Source organism: Penaeus japonicus, unplaced genomic scaffold, assembly GCF_977035675.1.
Source record: "Penaeus japonicus unplaced genomic scaffold, GWHDUDI00000001_assembly GWHDUDI00000010, whole genome shotgun sequence".
Taxonomy (NCBI): Eukaryota; Metazoa; Arthropoda; class Malacostraca; order Decapoda; family Penaeidae; genus Penaeus; species Penaeus japonicus.
The window spans coordinates 29,988,416-30,000,915 of NW_028234412.1; the positions used below are offsets into that span (position 1 = coordinate 29,988,416).

The following is a 12,500-nucleotide window of genomic DNA, read 5'->3' on the forward strand; positions in this document are numbered from 1 at the left end:
AACACATCCCTGAGCTCTCCGAGGGCGGTGTAGTTCTTGGTGTGGAAGGTGACGTCAGCATCCCGTTCCCAGGGCATCACGCCGTTCAGCTTCACGGCGCCTGGAACAAGAAGGAAAGAAGGGATTGGATTAAAATAGGAGGCTTACGAAGGGAGAGGGGAGATGAATAGGGTATAGGAAAGAATAGGGAGTAAGAGTGGGAGATTTTCCGTTCAGTCAGTCAGTTACTCAGTTAGTTAGTCAATGAGTGAATGGTTCAATTAGTCAGAGTGAGAGATTCAATTAGTCAATCAATAAATGAATAAACGACAGACTGAATGAATAAGAGAAAGAGAGGAAGAGATATACAGATATAGACAAACACACACATTCATAAAAACAAGACCAACAGACAGACAGAAAAGCAGTCACGCAGATACACAAAAAACAACAAAAATAATAAGTAATAGCCCACATTAATATGAAGAAAACGAGAATCAATCATAGAAATATAAAAAACATATAAACAGAAAACAGATTCCACGAAATTGACCAATCACAAGTCACGATTTGTCGGATTACGTTCAATCACTCCGATTATCATAAAGAATCGGAAGTGACGTCAAGAGATCTCGCAGACGAGGCAACCTTCGACTTCATTAAAAAGAAAATCTTTTGGTATTTCAATGCTAAATCTTGTGTGTTCATCTGCTGTAAAATTAGATTGACTGTGAAACTTCTTGGATGATCTGTGTTATTTTTGCCTTTTCGAAAATATTTTACGTGGACCTAATTTAACTATTGATTCATCTATCTATTTATCGATCTATCTCTATATAGGGGGAAGGAGATTAGTATTAGAAAGAGAGAGAGGGGGGGGAAGGAGAGGAGACGGAGAAAGAGAGATAGAGGAGGAGGGAGAGGAGAGGGAGAAAGAGAGAGAGAGGGGGGGGAGGGAGAGGAGACGGAGAAAGAGAGAGAGAGAGAGAGAAGGAGGGAGAGGAGAGGGAGAAAGAGAGAGAGAGAGAAGGAGGGAGAGGAGACGGAGAAAGAGAGAGAGAGAGAAGGAGGGAGAGGAGAGGGAGAAAGAGAGAGAGAGAGAAGGAGGGAGAGGAGAGGGAGAAAGAGAGAGAGAGAGAAGGAGGGAGAGGAGACGGAGAAAGAGAGATAGAGGAGTGAGAGGAGACGGAGAAAGAGAGAGAGAGAGAGAGAAGGAGGGAGAGGAGAGGGAGAAAGAGAGAGAGGAGAGGGAGAAGAGAGAGAAAGAGTGAGAGTGTGTGTGTGTTTGTGTATGTGTACGTGTGCTCACACACTATTAAGTAATGGATAATGTTTGGGACAAACTCAAATGAAATCCACCAATAAGAATATAATAATAGTAATATAATAACAATAACATGATACTAGTAATGTAAATAAACAGACACAAATAAAAGCTTGTCCAGTCTGACATCCGACCGAGACAAGAGCGGCCGTTACTCCCGCCGCGCTCACTATAAAAGACATTCGCACACTCGTCAAGGACACGCCATCTTAGATCATGCAAAGTGCCAATTCCATTAATGGCCCTCTTTTGGGATTCTCTTCCCTCTTTGGGATTCTCTTTCCTCTTTGGGATTCTCTTTCCTCTTTGGGATTCTCCTTCCTCTTTGGGATTCTCCTTCCTCTTTGGGATTCTCTTTCCTCTTTGGGATTCTCTTTCCTCTTTGGGATTCTCTTTCCTCTTTGGGATTCTCTCTCCTCTTTGGGATTCTCTTTCCTCTTTGGGATTCTCTCTCCTCTTTGGGATTCTCTTTCCTCTTTGGGATTCTCTTTCCTCTTTGGGATTCTCTTTCCTCTTTGGGATTCTCTTTCCTCTTTGGGATTCTCTTTCCTCTTTGGGATTCTCTCTCCTCTTTGGGATTCTCTCTCCTCTTTGGGATTCTCTTTCCTCTTTGGGATTCTCTCTCCTCTTTGGGATTCTCTTTCCTCTTTGGGATTCTCTTCCCTCTTTGGGATTCTCTTTCCTCTTTGGGATTCTCTTTCCTCTTTGGGATTCTCTTTCCTCTTTGGGATTCTCTTTCCTCTTTGGGATTCTCTTTCCTCTTTGGGATTCTCTTTCCTCTTTGGGATTCTCTTTCCTCTTTGGGATTCTCTTTCCTCTTTGGGATTCTCTTTCCTCTTTGGGATTCTCTTTCCTCTTTGGGATTCTCTTCCCTCTTTGGGATTCTCTTTCCTCTTTGGGATTCTCTTTCCTCTTTGGGATTCTCTCTCCTCTTTGGGATTCTCTTTCCTCTTTGGGATTCTCTTCCCTCTTTGGGATTCTCTTTCCTCTTTGGGATTCTCTTTCCTCTTTGGGATTCTCTTTCCTCTTTGGGATTCTCTTTCCTCTTTGGGATTCTCTTTCCTCTTTGGGATTCTCTTTCCTCTTTGGGATTCTCTCTCCTCTTTGGGATTCTCTTTCCTCTTTGGGATTCTCTTTCCTCTTTGGGATTCTCTTCCCTCTTTGGGATTCTCTTTCCTCTTTGGGATTCTCTTTCCTCTTTGGGATTCTCTTCCCTCTTTGGGATTCTCTTTCCTCTTTGGGATTCTCTCTCCTCTTTGGGATTCCCTTTCCTCTTTGGATTCTCTTTGGGATTCTCTCTCCTCTTTGGGATTCTCTTTCCTCTTTGGGATTCTCTCTTCTCTTTGGGATTCTCTTTCCTCTTTGGGATTCTCTTCCCTCTTTGGGATTCTCTTTCCTCTTTGGGATTCTCTCTCCTCTTTGGGATTCTCTTTCCTCTTTGGGATTCTCTTTCCTCTTTGGGATTCTCTCTCCTCTTTGGGATTCTCTTTCCTCTTTGGGATTCTCTCTCCTCTTTGGGATTCCCTTTCCTCTTTGGGATTCTCTTTCCTCTTTGGGATTCTCTTTCCTCTTTGGGATTCTCTCTCCTCTTTGGGATTCCCTTTCCTCTTTGGGATTCTCTCTCCTCTTTGGGATTCCCTTTCCTCTTTGGGATTCTCTTTCCTCTTTGGGATTCTCTTTCCTCTTTGGGATTCTCTCTCCTCTTTGGGATTCTCTTTCCTCTTTGGGATTCTCTTTCCTCTTTGGGATTCTCTTTCCTCTTTGGGATTCTCTTTCCTCTTTGGGATTCTCTCTCCTCTTTGGGATTCCCTTTCCTCTTTGGGATTCTCTCTCCTCTTTGGGATTCTCTTTCCTCTTTGGGATTCTCTTCCCTCTTTGGGATTCTCTTTCCTCTTTGGGATTCCCTTTCCTCTTTGGGATTCCTCTTTGGGATTCTCTTTCCTCTTTGGATTCTCTTTTGGGATTCTCTCTCCTCTTCTTTCCTCTTTGGATTCCTCTCCTCTTTGGGATTCTCTTTCCTCTTTGGGATTCTCTTTCCTCTTTGGATTCTCATTCTCTCTCCTCTTGGGATTCTCTTTCCTCTTTGGGATTCTCTCTTTGGGTCTTGGGATTCTCTTTCCTCTTTGGGTCTTTCCTCTGGATTCTCTTTCCTCTTTGGGATTCTCTTTCCTCTTTGGATTCTCTTTCCTCTTTGGGATTCTCTCTCTTTTGGGATTCGATTCCTTTCCTCTTTGGGTTCTCTTTACTCTTTGGGATTCTCTTCCCTCTTTGGGATTCTCTCTCCTCTTTGGGATTTCTTTCCTCTTTGGGATTCTCTTCCTCTTTGGGATTCTCTTCCTCTTTGGATTCTCTTTCCTCTTTGGGATTCTCTTTCCTCTTTGGGATTCTCTTTCCTCTTTGGATTCTCTCTCCTCTTTTGGGATTCTCTTTCTCTTTGGGATTCTCTTTCCTCTTTGGGATTCTCTTCCCTCTTTGGGATTCTCTCTCCTCTTTGGGATTCTCTTTGGGATTTCCTCCTTTCCTCTTTGGGATTCTCCTCTTGGGATTCTCTCTCCTCTTTTGGGATTCCTTTCCTCTTTGGGATTCTCTCTCCTCTGCCTCTTTGTCTTTCCTCTTTGGGATTCTCTTTCCTCTTTGGGATTCTCTTCCTCTTTGGATTCTCTCTTTCCTCTTTGATTCTCTTCCTCTTGGGATTCTCTTTCCTCTTTTGGGATTCTCTTTCCTCTTTTGGGATTCTCTTTCCTCTTTGGGATTCTCTTTCCTCTTTGGGATTCTCTTTCCTCTTTGGGATTCTCTTTCCTCTTTGGGATTCTCTCTCCTCTTGGATTCTCTTTCCTCCTCTTTGGGATTCATCTCTCCTCTCTTTGGGATTCTCTTTCCTCTTTGGGATTCTCTTTCCTCTTTGGATTCTTTTCCCTCTTTGGGATTCTCTTCCTCTTTGGGATTCCTTTTTCCTCTTTGGATTCTCTCTTTCCTCTTTGGGATTCTCTTTCCTCTTTGGTTTCTCTTTCCTCTTTGGGATTCTCTTCCTCTTTGGGATTCTCTTTCTCTTTGGATTCTCTTCCTCTTTGGGATTCTCTTTCCTCTCTGGGATTCTTTCTCCTCTTTGGGATTCTCTCTCCTCTTTGGGATTCTCCTTCCTCTTTGGGATTCTCTCTTCTCTTTGGGATTCTCTTTCCTCTTTGGGATTCTCTTTCCTCTTTGGGATTCTTTTCCCTCTTTGGGATTCTCCTTCCTCTTTGGGATTCTCTTTCCTCTTTGGGATTCTCCTTCCTCTTTGGGATTCTCTTTCCTCTTTGGGATTCTCTTTCCTCTTTGGGATTCTCCTTCCTCTTTGGGATTCTCTTTCCTCTTTGGGATTCTCTTCCCTCTTTGGGATTCTCTTTCCTCTTTGGATTCTCTTTCCTCTTTGGGATTCTCTCTCCTCTTTGGGATTCTCTTTCCTCTTTGGGATTCTCTTTCCTCTTTGGGATTCTCTTTCCTCTTTGGGATTCTCTTTCCTCTTTGGGATTCTCTCTCCTCTTTGGGATTCTCTTTCCTCTTTGGGATTCTCTCTCCTCTTTGGGATTCTCTTTCCTCTTTGGGATTCTCTTCCCTCTTTGGGATTCTCTTTCCTCTTTGGGATTCTCTTCCCTCTTTGGGATTCTCTCTCCTCTTTGGGATTCCCTTTCCTCTTTGGGATTCTCTCTCCTCTTTGGGATTCCCTTTCCTCTTTGGGATTCTCTTTCCTCTTCCTCTTTGGGATTCTCTTTCCTCTTTGGATTCTCTTTCCTCTTTGGGATTCTCTTTCCTCTTGGATTCTCTTTCCTCTTTGGGATTCTCTTTCCTATTCTCTTGGGATTCTCTTTCCTCTTTGGGATTCTCTCTCCTCTGTTGGATTCTCTTTCCTCTTTGGGATTCTCTTTCCTCTTTGGGATTCGCTTTCCTCTTTGGGATTCTCTTCCTCTTTGGATTCTCTTTCCCTCTTGGGATTCTCTTCCTCTTTGAGATTCTCTTTCCTCTTTGCGATTCTCTTTCCTCTTTGGGATTCTCTTTCCTCTTTGGGATTCTCTTTCCTCTTTGGGATTCTCTTTCCTCTTTGGGATTCTCTTTCCTCTTTGGGATTCTCCTTCCTCTTTGGGATTCTCTTTCCTCTTTGGGATTCTCTTTCCTCTTTGGGATTCTCTTTCCTCTTTGGGATTCTCTTCCCTCTTTGGGATTCTCTTTCCTCTTTGGGATTCTCTTTCCTCTTTGGGATTCTCTTTCCTCTTTGGGATTCTCTTTCCTCTTTGGGATTCTCTTTCCTCTTTGGGATTCTCCTTTCTCTTTGGGATTCTCTTCCTCTTTGGGATTCTCTTCCCTCTTTGGGATTCTTTTCCCTCTTTGAGATTCTCTCTCCTCTTTGGGATTCTCTTTCCTCTTTGGGATTCTCTTTCCTCTTTGGGATTCTCTTTCCTCTTTGGGATTCTCTTTCCTCTTTGGGATTCTCTTTCCTCTTTGGGATTCTCTTTCCTCTTTGGGATTCTCTTTCCTCTTTGGGATTCTCTTTCCTCTTTGGGATTCTCTTTCTTTTTGGGATTCTCTTTCCTCTTGGGATTCTCTTCCTCTTTGGGATTCTCTTTCCTTTGGATTCTCTTTCCTCTTTGGGATTCTCTTCCCTCTTTGGGATTCTCTTTCCTCTTTGGGATTCTCTTTCCTCTTTGGGTTTCTCTTTCCTCTTTGGGATTCTCTTCCCTCTTTGGGATTCTCTTTCCTCTTTGGGATTCTCTTTCCTCTTTGTGATTCTCTTTCCTCTTTGGGTTTCTCTTTCCTCTTTGGGATTCTCTTCCCTCTTTGGGATTCTCTTTCCTCTTTGGGATTCTCTTTCCTCTTTGGGATTCTCTTTCTTTTTGGGATTCTCTTTCCTCTTTGGGATTCTCTCTTCTCTTTGGGATTCTCTTTCCTCTTTGGGATTCTCTTTCCTCTTTGGGATTCTCTTCCCTCTTTGGGATTCTCTTCCCTCTTTGGGATTCTCCTTCCTCTTTGGGATTCTCTTTCCTCTTTTGGGTTTTCTTTCCTTTTTGGGGTTCTCTTTCCCCTTTGGGCTTTACTTTCCTTTTTGGGGTTCTCTTTCCTCTTTGGGATTCTCTTTCCTCTTTGGGATTCTCCTTCCTCTTTGGGATTCTCTTTCCTCTTTGGGATTCTCTTTCCTCTTTGGGATTCTCTTCCCTCTTTGGGATTCTCTTTCCTCTTTGGGATTCTCTTGGGATTTCCTCTTTGGGATTCTCTTTCCTCTTTGGGATTCTCCTTTCTCTTTGGGATTCTCTTCCTCTTTGGGATTCTCTTCCCTCTTTGGGATTCTCTTTCCTCTTTGGGATTCTCTTTCCTCTTTGGGATTCTCTCTCCTCTTTGGGATTCTCTTTCCTCTGTGGGATTCTCTCTCCTCTTTGGGATTCTCTTCCCTCTTTGGGATTCTCTTCCCTCTTTGGGATTCTCTTTCCTCTTTGGGATTCTCTTCCTCTTTGGGATTCTCTTCCCTCTTTGGGATTCTCTTTCCTCTTTGGGATTCTCTTTCCTCTTTGGGATTCTCTTTCTTTTTGGGATTCTCCTTCCTCTTTTGGAATTCTTTTTTTTTCTCTTTGGGATTCTCTCTCCGTTTTGTTCACGAGAGAAAATACTCTAGTGGCACAATGACGTCATTAAGAGACCCATTATAAGGTGATGTCAATAATTTTTCATCTCTTGTTTTTTCTTCATATTCTCTAGTTTTTTCGATGTTATTTTTTTTCTTCGTCTGTTCTTCACTTTCATTTCTTTTCTTTTTTTCTTTTTTCTTTTTTTTTCTTTTTTTTTTTTGTCAACTGGCGGTAATGGTGGACAAATTAACAAAAAGGAAAATGGGAATTTAGGAAATAATAAAAGATGTTTGTCCTCTGTAACTGTAGTTACTTAAGAGACACTAAAGAAACTGAAGCTTGTCGTTTTAAGAAGTTGATAAAAAAGCTTCACCATTATGTGGTCATACTACTTTTTATCAAGAATGTTAAAATTACGTTTTGAAGTACAAAGGAGAAATGGGTATCAAATGGGTAAAGCTGGTACCAAGTCGAAGGACGGAAAGGAAAATATTGGTATAAGAACTAAAGTTACAACTATGAGAAGCAATTTTTGGGGAGACTTACCTAAAAGAGTTCCCTCCTGCAGCTCACACAGCAATCCGTGAGCGTCACACGTGTCCATAAGGAACCTGACAAGAGAGGCCAGCTCCTGGCGGCAGCACGGCGGGAGAGCCACGCCCTTCTCGCCGCAGTTGGCACCCACGTCGCTGCACGAGAAGGTGTAGCGCACGCCCGCAGGTGCCTGCACGACGTAGAGGCTGTGGCGGCGCGCGAGGCTGAGCCAGGCGGAGCGCGGCGGAGGCGGAAGCTCCGTGCGGATGCGGAAGAGCGCCTCGGGGCACGCCGCCGCCAGCATGTGGTGCGAGTGGGCTGCCCTGAGGAACAGGTCCAGCTGGACCACCTCCGAGGGCAGCTTGGCGTCCCAGGCCAGGTGGCGCAGCGCCGCGGTTAGGGCCACGAAGGGCCCCTCCAGGGAACTGCACAGCAAGCACCCGTGGGCGGACCCCAGACGCCCGCGCTCCCATTCCGCCTCGTAGTGGGCGTTGCGGGAGGTGAGGCATCCCGTCCGCCAGTGGTTCGTGGGCGTTTGGAGGCCGCCCGACACCGCCCACACCCCAAGATGTTCCGCCGCCCACACTAGGCGCTCCAGCCGAGCCAGCCGTGTGAGCGAGGCCATCCCGGAGGTGAGCAGGACGTAAGGCGTGGTCACATGGTCCAGCGCGGCCATGTGCGCGGCCACTGAGGACACGTTGGCAGCAACGTTGTGTACCAAAAGACGCAGCCGGTGGGCGGGCGGGCGAGGCGGCGGCGCCGAGGCCACCACGTGCACCGTGACGCCAGGATAAGCTCGGCTGATGCTGGCGAGGAAGTCTCCCGTCGCCGCGTCGCCCACCACCACCACAGACACCACTTTCACCACATCACTCACGCTCATATTGGAAGCCCAGACGCCACCTCGAGGCGGCGGTTCAGCACTGACTGTGTCTCCTTTGATTACTGAAGTCTTTGTCTCTCTGGCCGTTTTATCACCGGCCGAGTACTCTCTCTGCCTCGCCGTCCACGCCCCCCGCGCGCTCCCCGTCTCCCCCGCCCTCGGCGCGAGTCCCAGCTTGGCCGCGTGGCGCCACTTCCAACCCTCTGCGGAAATATTTACACTCGGCTGGTGGTGGTGGCCGATCGGCAGGTCGTCCTGCAGCCGACCAGCCTTCGGGTCCCCACGTTTAGTTCTTTGAGACTCCCGGGTGACGAGGCTCGCCGGGCCGCGCGGGAGGCCCTGAGCCTGCAGCCGACGGCTCGTGCGAGGCGGAGTCTGAAGGTGGCGGCTCGGGAGGTCCGGGTAGATGCTCTGGCTCTGATCGTGGGAGGAGTCGACGAAATCCTCGTCGCCCTCCCGCTTGCCCCCTGCAGGAGGCCTGGCGGGGAGGGGTGTCCTCTGACTCGCTCTCTTCGACGGCTCGGCGGACATGACTGGGTACACGTGTCGAAGGTCTTCCCTGCGGGCGCCACTGAGCTGGAATTTTTGGTGTTGCTGCTGAGAAATGTTGATGTGCTGAGCCTTCACGCCCGCCGACTTCTCCTGCCGGGCATTCGTTCCAGCCTGAGTGTGTTCCAGGCCGGGTTTGTACAGGTAGGGATTGAGGCGAGGAGAGAAGTGAGTGAGGAGAGTATCCTGAAGGTGCGCCACCCGCTCGCCTAGTGTCGCCACCTCATCTTGCACGTCTCCCGCCACCTGCAGCGAAAACATGTCTCAAACACGATCAGACTGGAGATAAGGCAAATAGAGAGAAGAGAAGGGTGAGAAGCAAAGAAGAGAGGGAAAGAGACGCGAAAGAGAAATATCAAAACACTATATATCTATTTACATATGTATCTAGTTTTATATATATATACCTGTATAAACTATATGCTTATCTATATGTCTGAGGGAGTGTGTTAAACTGTATAAGTGTGTGTGTGGGGGGGGGGGGATGAATGTGTGTGCGAGTATAAATGTAAGCATAAGTGCGTGAGAAAGCCTTTGTAACTGTGTGTATGTAATCTTTTATGTTTGGGAATGTCAGCGCCATCGCCTCCCCGAGAACCGTAGAGCCGAGGCTCGCGCACCGCACCTGCTGCGCCTTCTTGAGCGTCACCCTGAGGGAGGTGAAGGTGGTGTGCAAGGTGTAGTAGTAGAAGGCACCCACACCGCCGGCCCCCGCCTGGCCGGCGCCCACGGGCGGGCGTGGCGAACTTTTATCCGCGTTGCCCACGGAAGCGCCCATGGCCTTAGCCAGGCGCGACCCCCACCCGTCGCCATCTCCAGCTGCAGCTCCCCCGTCGGCTGCGTCCCGGAGATCCGCGCTGCCCACGCCCCAGCACAGCTCACATGGGTCCACCTCCTTGGGCAGGGGGGCGTGGGCGGTATGGCCGGCGTGGGCTCGGGCGGCGTGATATGCTCTGGAAATGAGACAGACACTCCTTTGAGTATTTTTTTTTTTCTGATTTAGTCTATATCATGCATCCTAGTTTGTCGTGGGGCGCAATGGAACTTCCCGGGGAATTCACGCAGTCCGACATATCCATGATCAATGACCGTGACCCAGAGACCAAAAGACAACATAAGCAAAGAAGGGAAAAGCAGGGAAGCGAAACAATGCTAGACGTCTGCTCTATGGCATTCCCCTTTTCCTCCTCCTTCCACGCCATGAGCCTTCCCCGGCCTTTCCTTCACGCCCGCGCTCTCCCTTACCTGAAGGCGTGATAGTCCGGCAGTGTGACGGAAAGGAAGAGCAGCATCCACGAGCATCCCGTGAGCGTGAGCAGAAGGAGCTGGATGGAGGCGTGGCGGCCCATGGTGGCTCCGATAAGCGTCGTGGCCCTCCGGGAGAGCTTCAGCCTCCAGCTCGATCATACGTCGCCCACATCCTTGGCCGCAGACGACCGCGAGGCGCTCGGACGTCGCCGCAGCTGGTAGTTCTGCGGGAGGAAAGAGCCCGGGCTACATATCACAAGAAAGATACAGGAATACGTGAGGAGTTGAGACGAAGGATAAGGATGTTAAGCTATAGAAAGAAAATAAGAAGACAAAGAAAGCACAGAAAGACAGAGAAGAAGAAAGAATTCTACGTAGATGGGTAGAAAAAATTATGTTTTATATCAACAGTCTGTTTAGATCAATGCCGAATTAGAAGCTCTTGTGTGTCTTGGTTAATGATGGACCTGCATATTCAGACATCGCTTCGCTGGAAGTGTTCGCTGTAACGAGACTATTTCGGTCGAAGAACTCTTCCTTACTACAGAACTTTTGCCGACCATAAAGGGTGACTTATAGTGAACAACAAGGCAACATTAGCGGCAGCCTGTGAACATTAGTGAACTGTTCCAAAGTGCTTAGTCGACATTTCCATCTTATTACCGGAGGGGAAACACACACATGCAGATGCACACACAGGCTTATATACGCCCCTGAGAGAGAATATATCTGAGAAAAATGACTGAGAAGAAGATAGATAGATAGGGAGAGAGAGAGTGAGAAAGATAAATAGAATAGATGGATGGAATGGATAGATGGAAGAAGGCGAGAGGGAGGGATCGTTGGGACGAGGGAGAGAGAAGGAGGGGAGAGAGAGAGAGAGAGAGAGAAATAGAGAGACAAAGAGATAGAGAGACAGAGACAGAGCCAGAGAGAGAGCGAGAGACAGACAGAGAGAGAGCAAGCGAGAGAGCGAGAGACAGAGACAGAGAGAGAGCGAGAGACAGAGACAGAGAGAGAGCAAGCGAGAGAGCGAGAGACAGAGACAGAGAGAAAGAGCGAGAGACAGAGACAGAGAGAGAGCAAGCGAGAGAGCGAGAGACAGAGCCAGAGAGAGAGCGAGAGACAGAGACAGAGCCAGAGAGAGCAAGCGAGAGAGCGAGAGACAGAGACAGAGAGAGAGCAAGCGAGAGAGCGAGAGACAGAGCCAGAGAGAGAGCGAGAGACAGAGACAGAGCCAGAGAGAGCAAGCGAGAGAGCGAGAGACAGAGACAGAGAGAGAGCAAGCGAGAGAGCGAGAGACAGAGCCAGAGAGAGAGCGAGAGACAGAGACAGAGCCAGAGAGAGCAAGCGAGAGAGCGAGAGACAGAGACAGAGAGAGAGCAAGCGAGAGAGCGAGAGACAGAGACAGAGAGAGAGAGCAAGCGAGAGAGCGAGAGACAGAGACAGAGAGAGAGAGCAAGCGAGAGAGCGAGAGAGCGAGAGAGAGAGAGAGAGAGAGCAAGCGAGAGAGCGAGAGAGAGAGAGAGAGAGAGAGCAAGCGAGAGAGCGAGAGAGCGAGAGAGAGAGAGAGAGAGAGGCTGCAGTACGACCGCCGGAGGGAAGGAGCTTTGGATCCTTCAGATGGGGGGAGAGGGAGGGGGAGGGGGAAGGGAGGGGGAGGGGAGGGGGAGGGGGAGGGGGAGAGGGAGAGGGAGCAGGTGTGGTGCAACCGCGCCTGAGGACCTTGCTGGTGGCTTTGAGGAAAAAGTGGATATCTTAACGGCAGCGGTAGGGAAAAAGATAGATAATTTATGCAGTACCGTAAGAATGTGTCATTATCATTTTCATATCGCAAATTAGTTTTAAGGTTGAGGGAAAGTTTAGTACGATCTCTGAGATATCTTAAGAGACATCTTGATTCTAAGGGGCACTTGGATATGTGAGCAATTCTCTTTTTTTGTGCTATATTAATTGCACGCAAATATTGTAGAAGTATATGAACTAGTTGATGCCTTTCTCCATTCCTTCCTTCCTTACTCATTCCCTTTTGCCTTCCTTTCCTCTGACCCCTCTATCTCCCTCTCCCTCTCCCTCTCTCTTTCCCTCTCCCTCTCCCTCTCCCTCTCCCTCCCTCTCCTCTTCCCTCTCCTTCCCCCTCCTCTCCTCTCCTCTCCTCCCTCCCTCTCCCTCTCTCTCCCTCTCCCTCTCCCTCTCCCTCTCTCCTTCTCCTCTCCCTCTCCCTCTCCCTCTCCTTCTCCCTCTCCCTCTCCCTCTCCCTCTCTCTCTCTCCCTCTCCCTCTCTCTTTCCCTCTCCCTCTCCCTCTCCCTCTCCCTCCCTCTCCCTCTCTCTTTCCCCCTCCCTCTCTCTCTCTTTTTCCCTCTCCCTCTCCCTCTCCCTCTCCCTCTC

The 12,500-nt window shown here is 48.3% G+C and overlaps 1 protein-coding gene across 1 annotated transcript in view; it reads right to left on the bottom strand.

The window, feature by feature from the left end:
* The window catches only part of LOC122250053 (uncharacterized), a 53,738-nt gene that overhangs the window by 14,225 nt on the left and 27,013 nt on the right, over nt 1-12,500 (bottom strand). Inside the window, exons 2-5 of the mRNA XM_086540364.1 lie at nt 10,109-10,335; nt 9,489-9,816; nt 7,444-9,109; nt 1-100 (exon numbers count right to left, since the gene is read on the bottom strand). The exon at nt 1-100 is cut by the window's left edge and continues 29 nt beyond it. Coding sequence (XP_086396490.1) covers nt 1-100; nt 7,444-9,109; nt 9,489-9,816; nt 10,109-10,212 — 2,198 coding nt within the window. The 5' untranslated portion in view covers nt 10,213-10,335. The remainder of the gene's footprint in view (nt 101-7,443; nt 9,110-9,488; nt 9,817-10,108; nt 10,336-12,500) is intronic.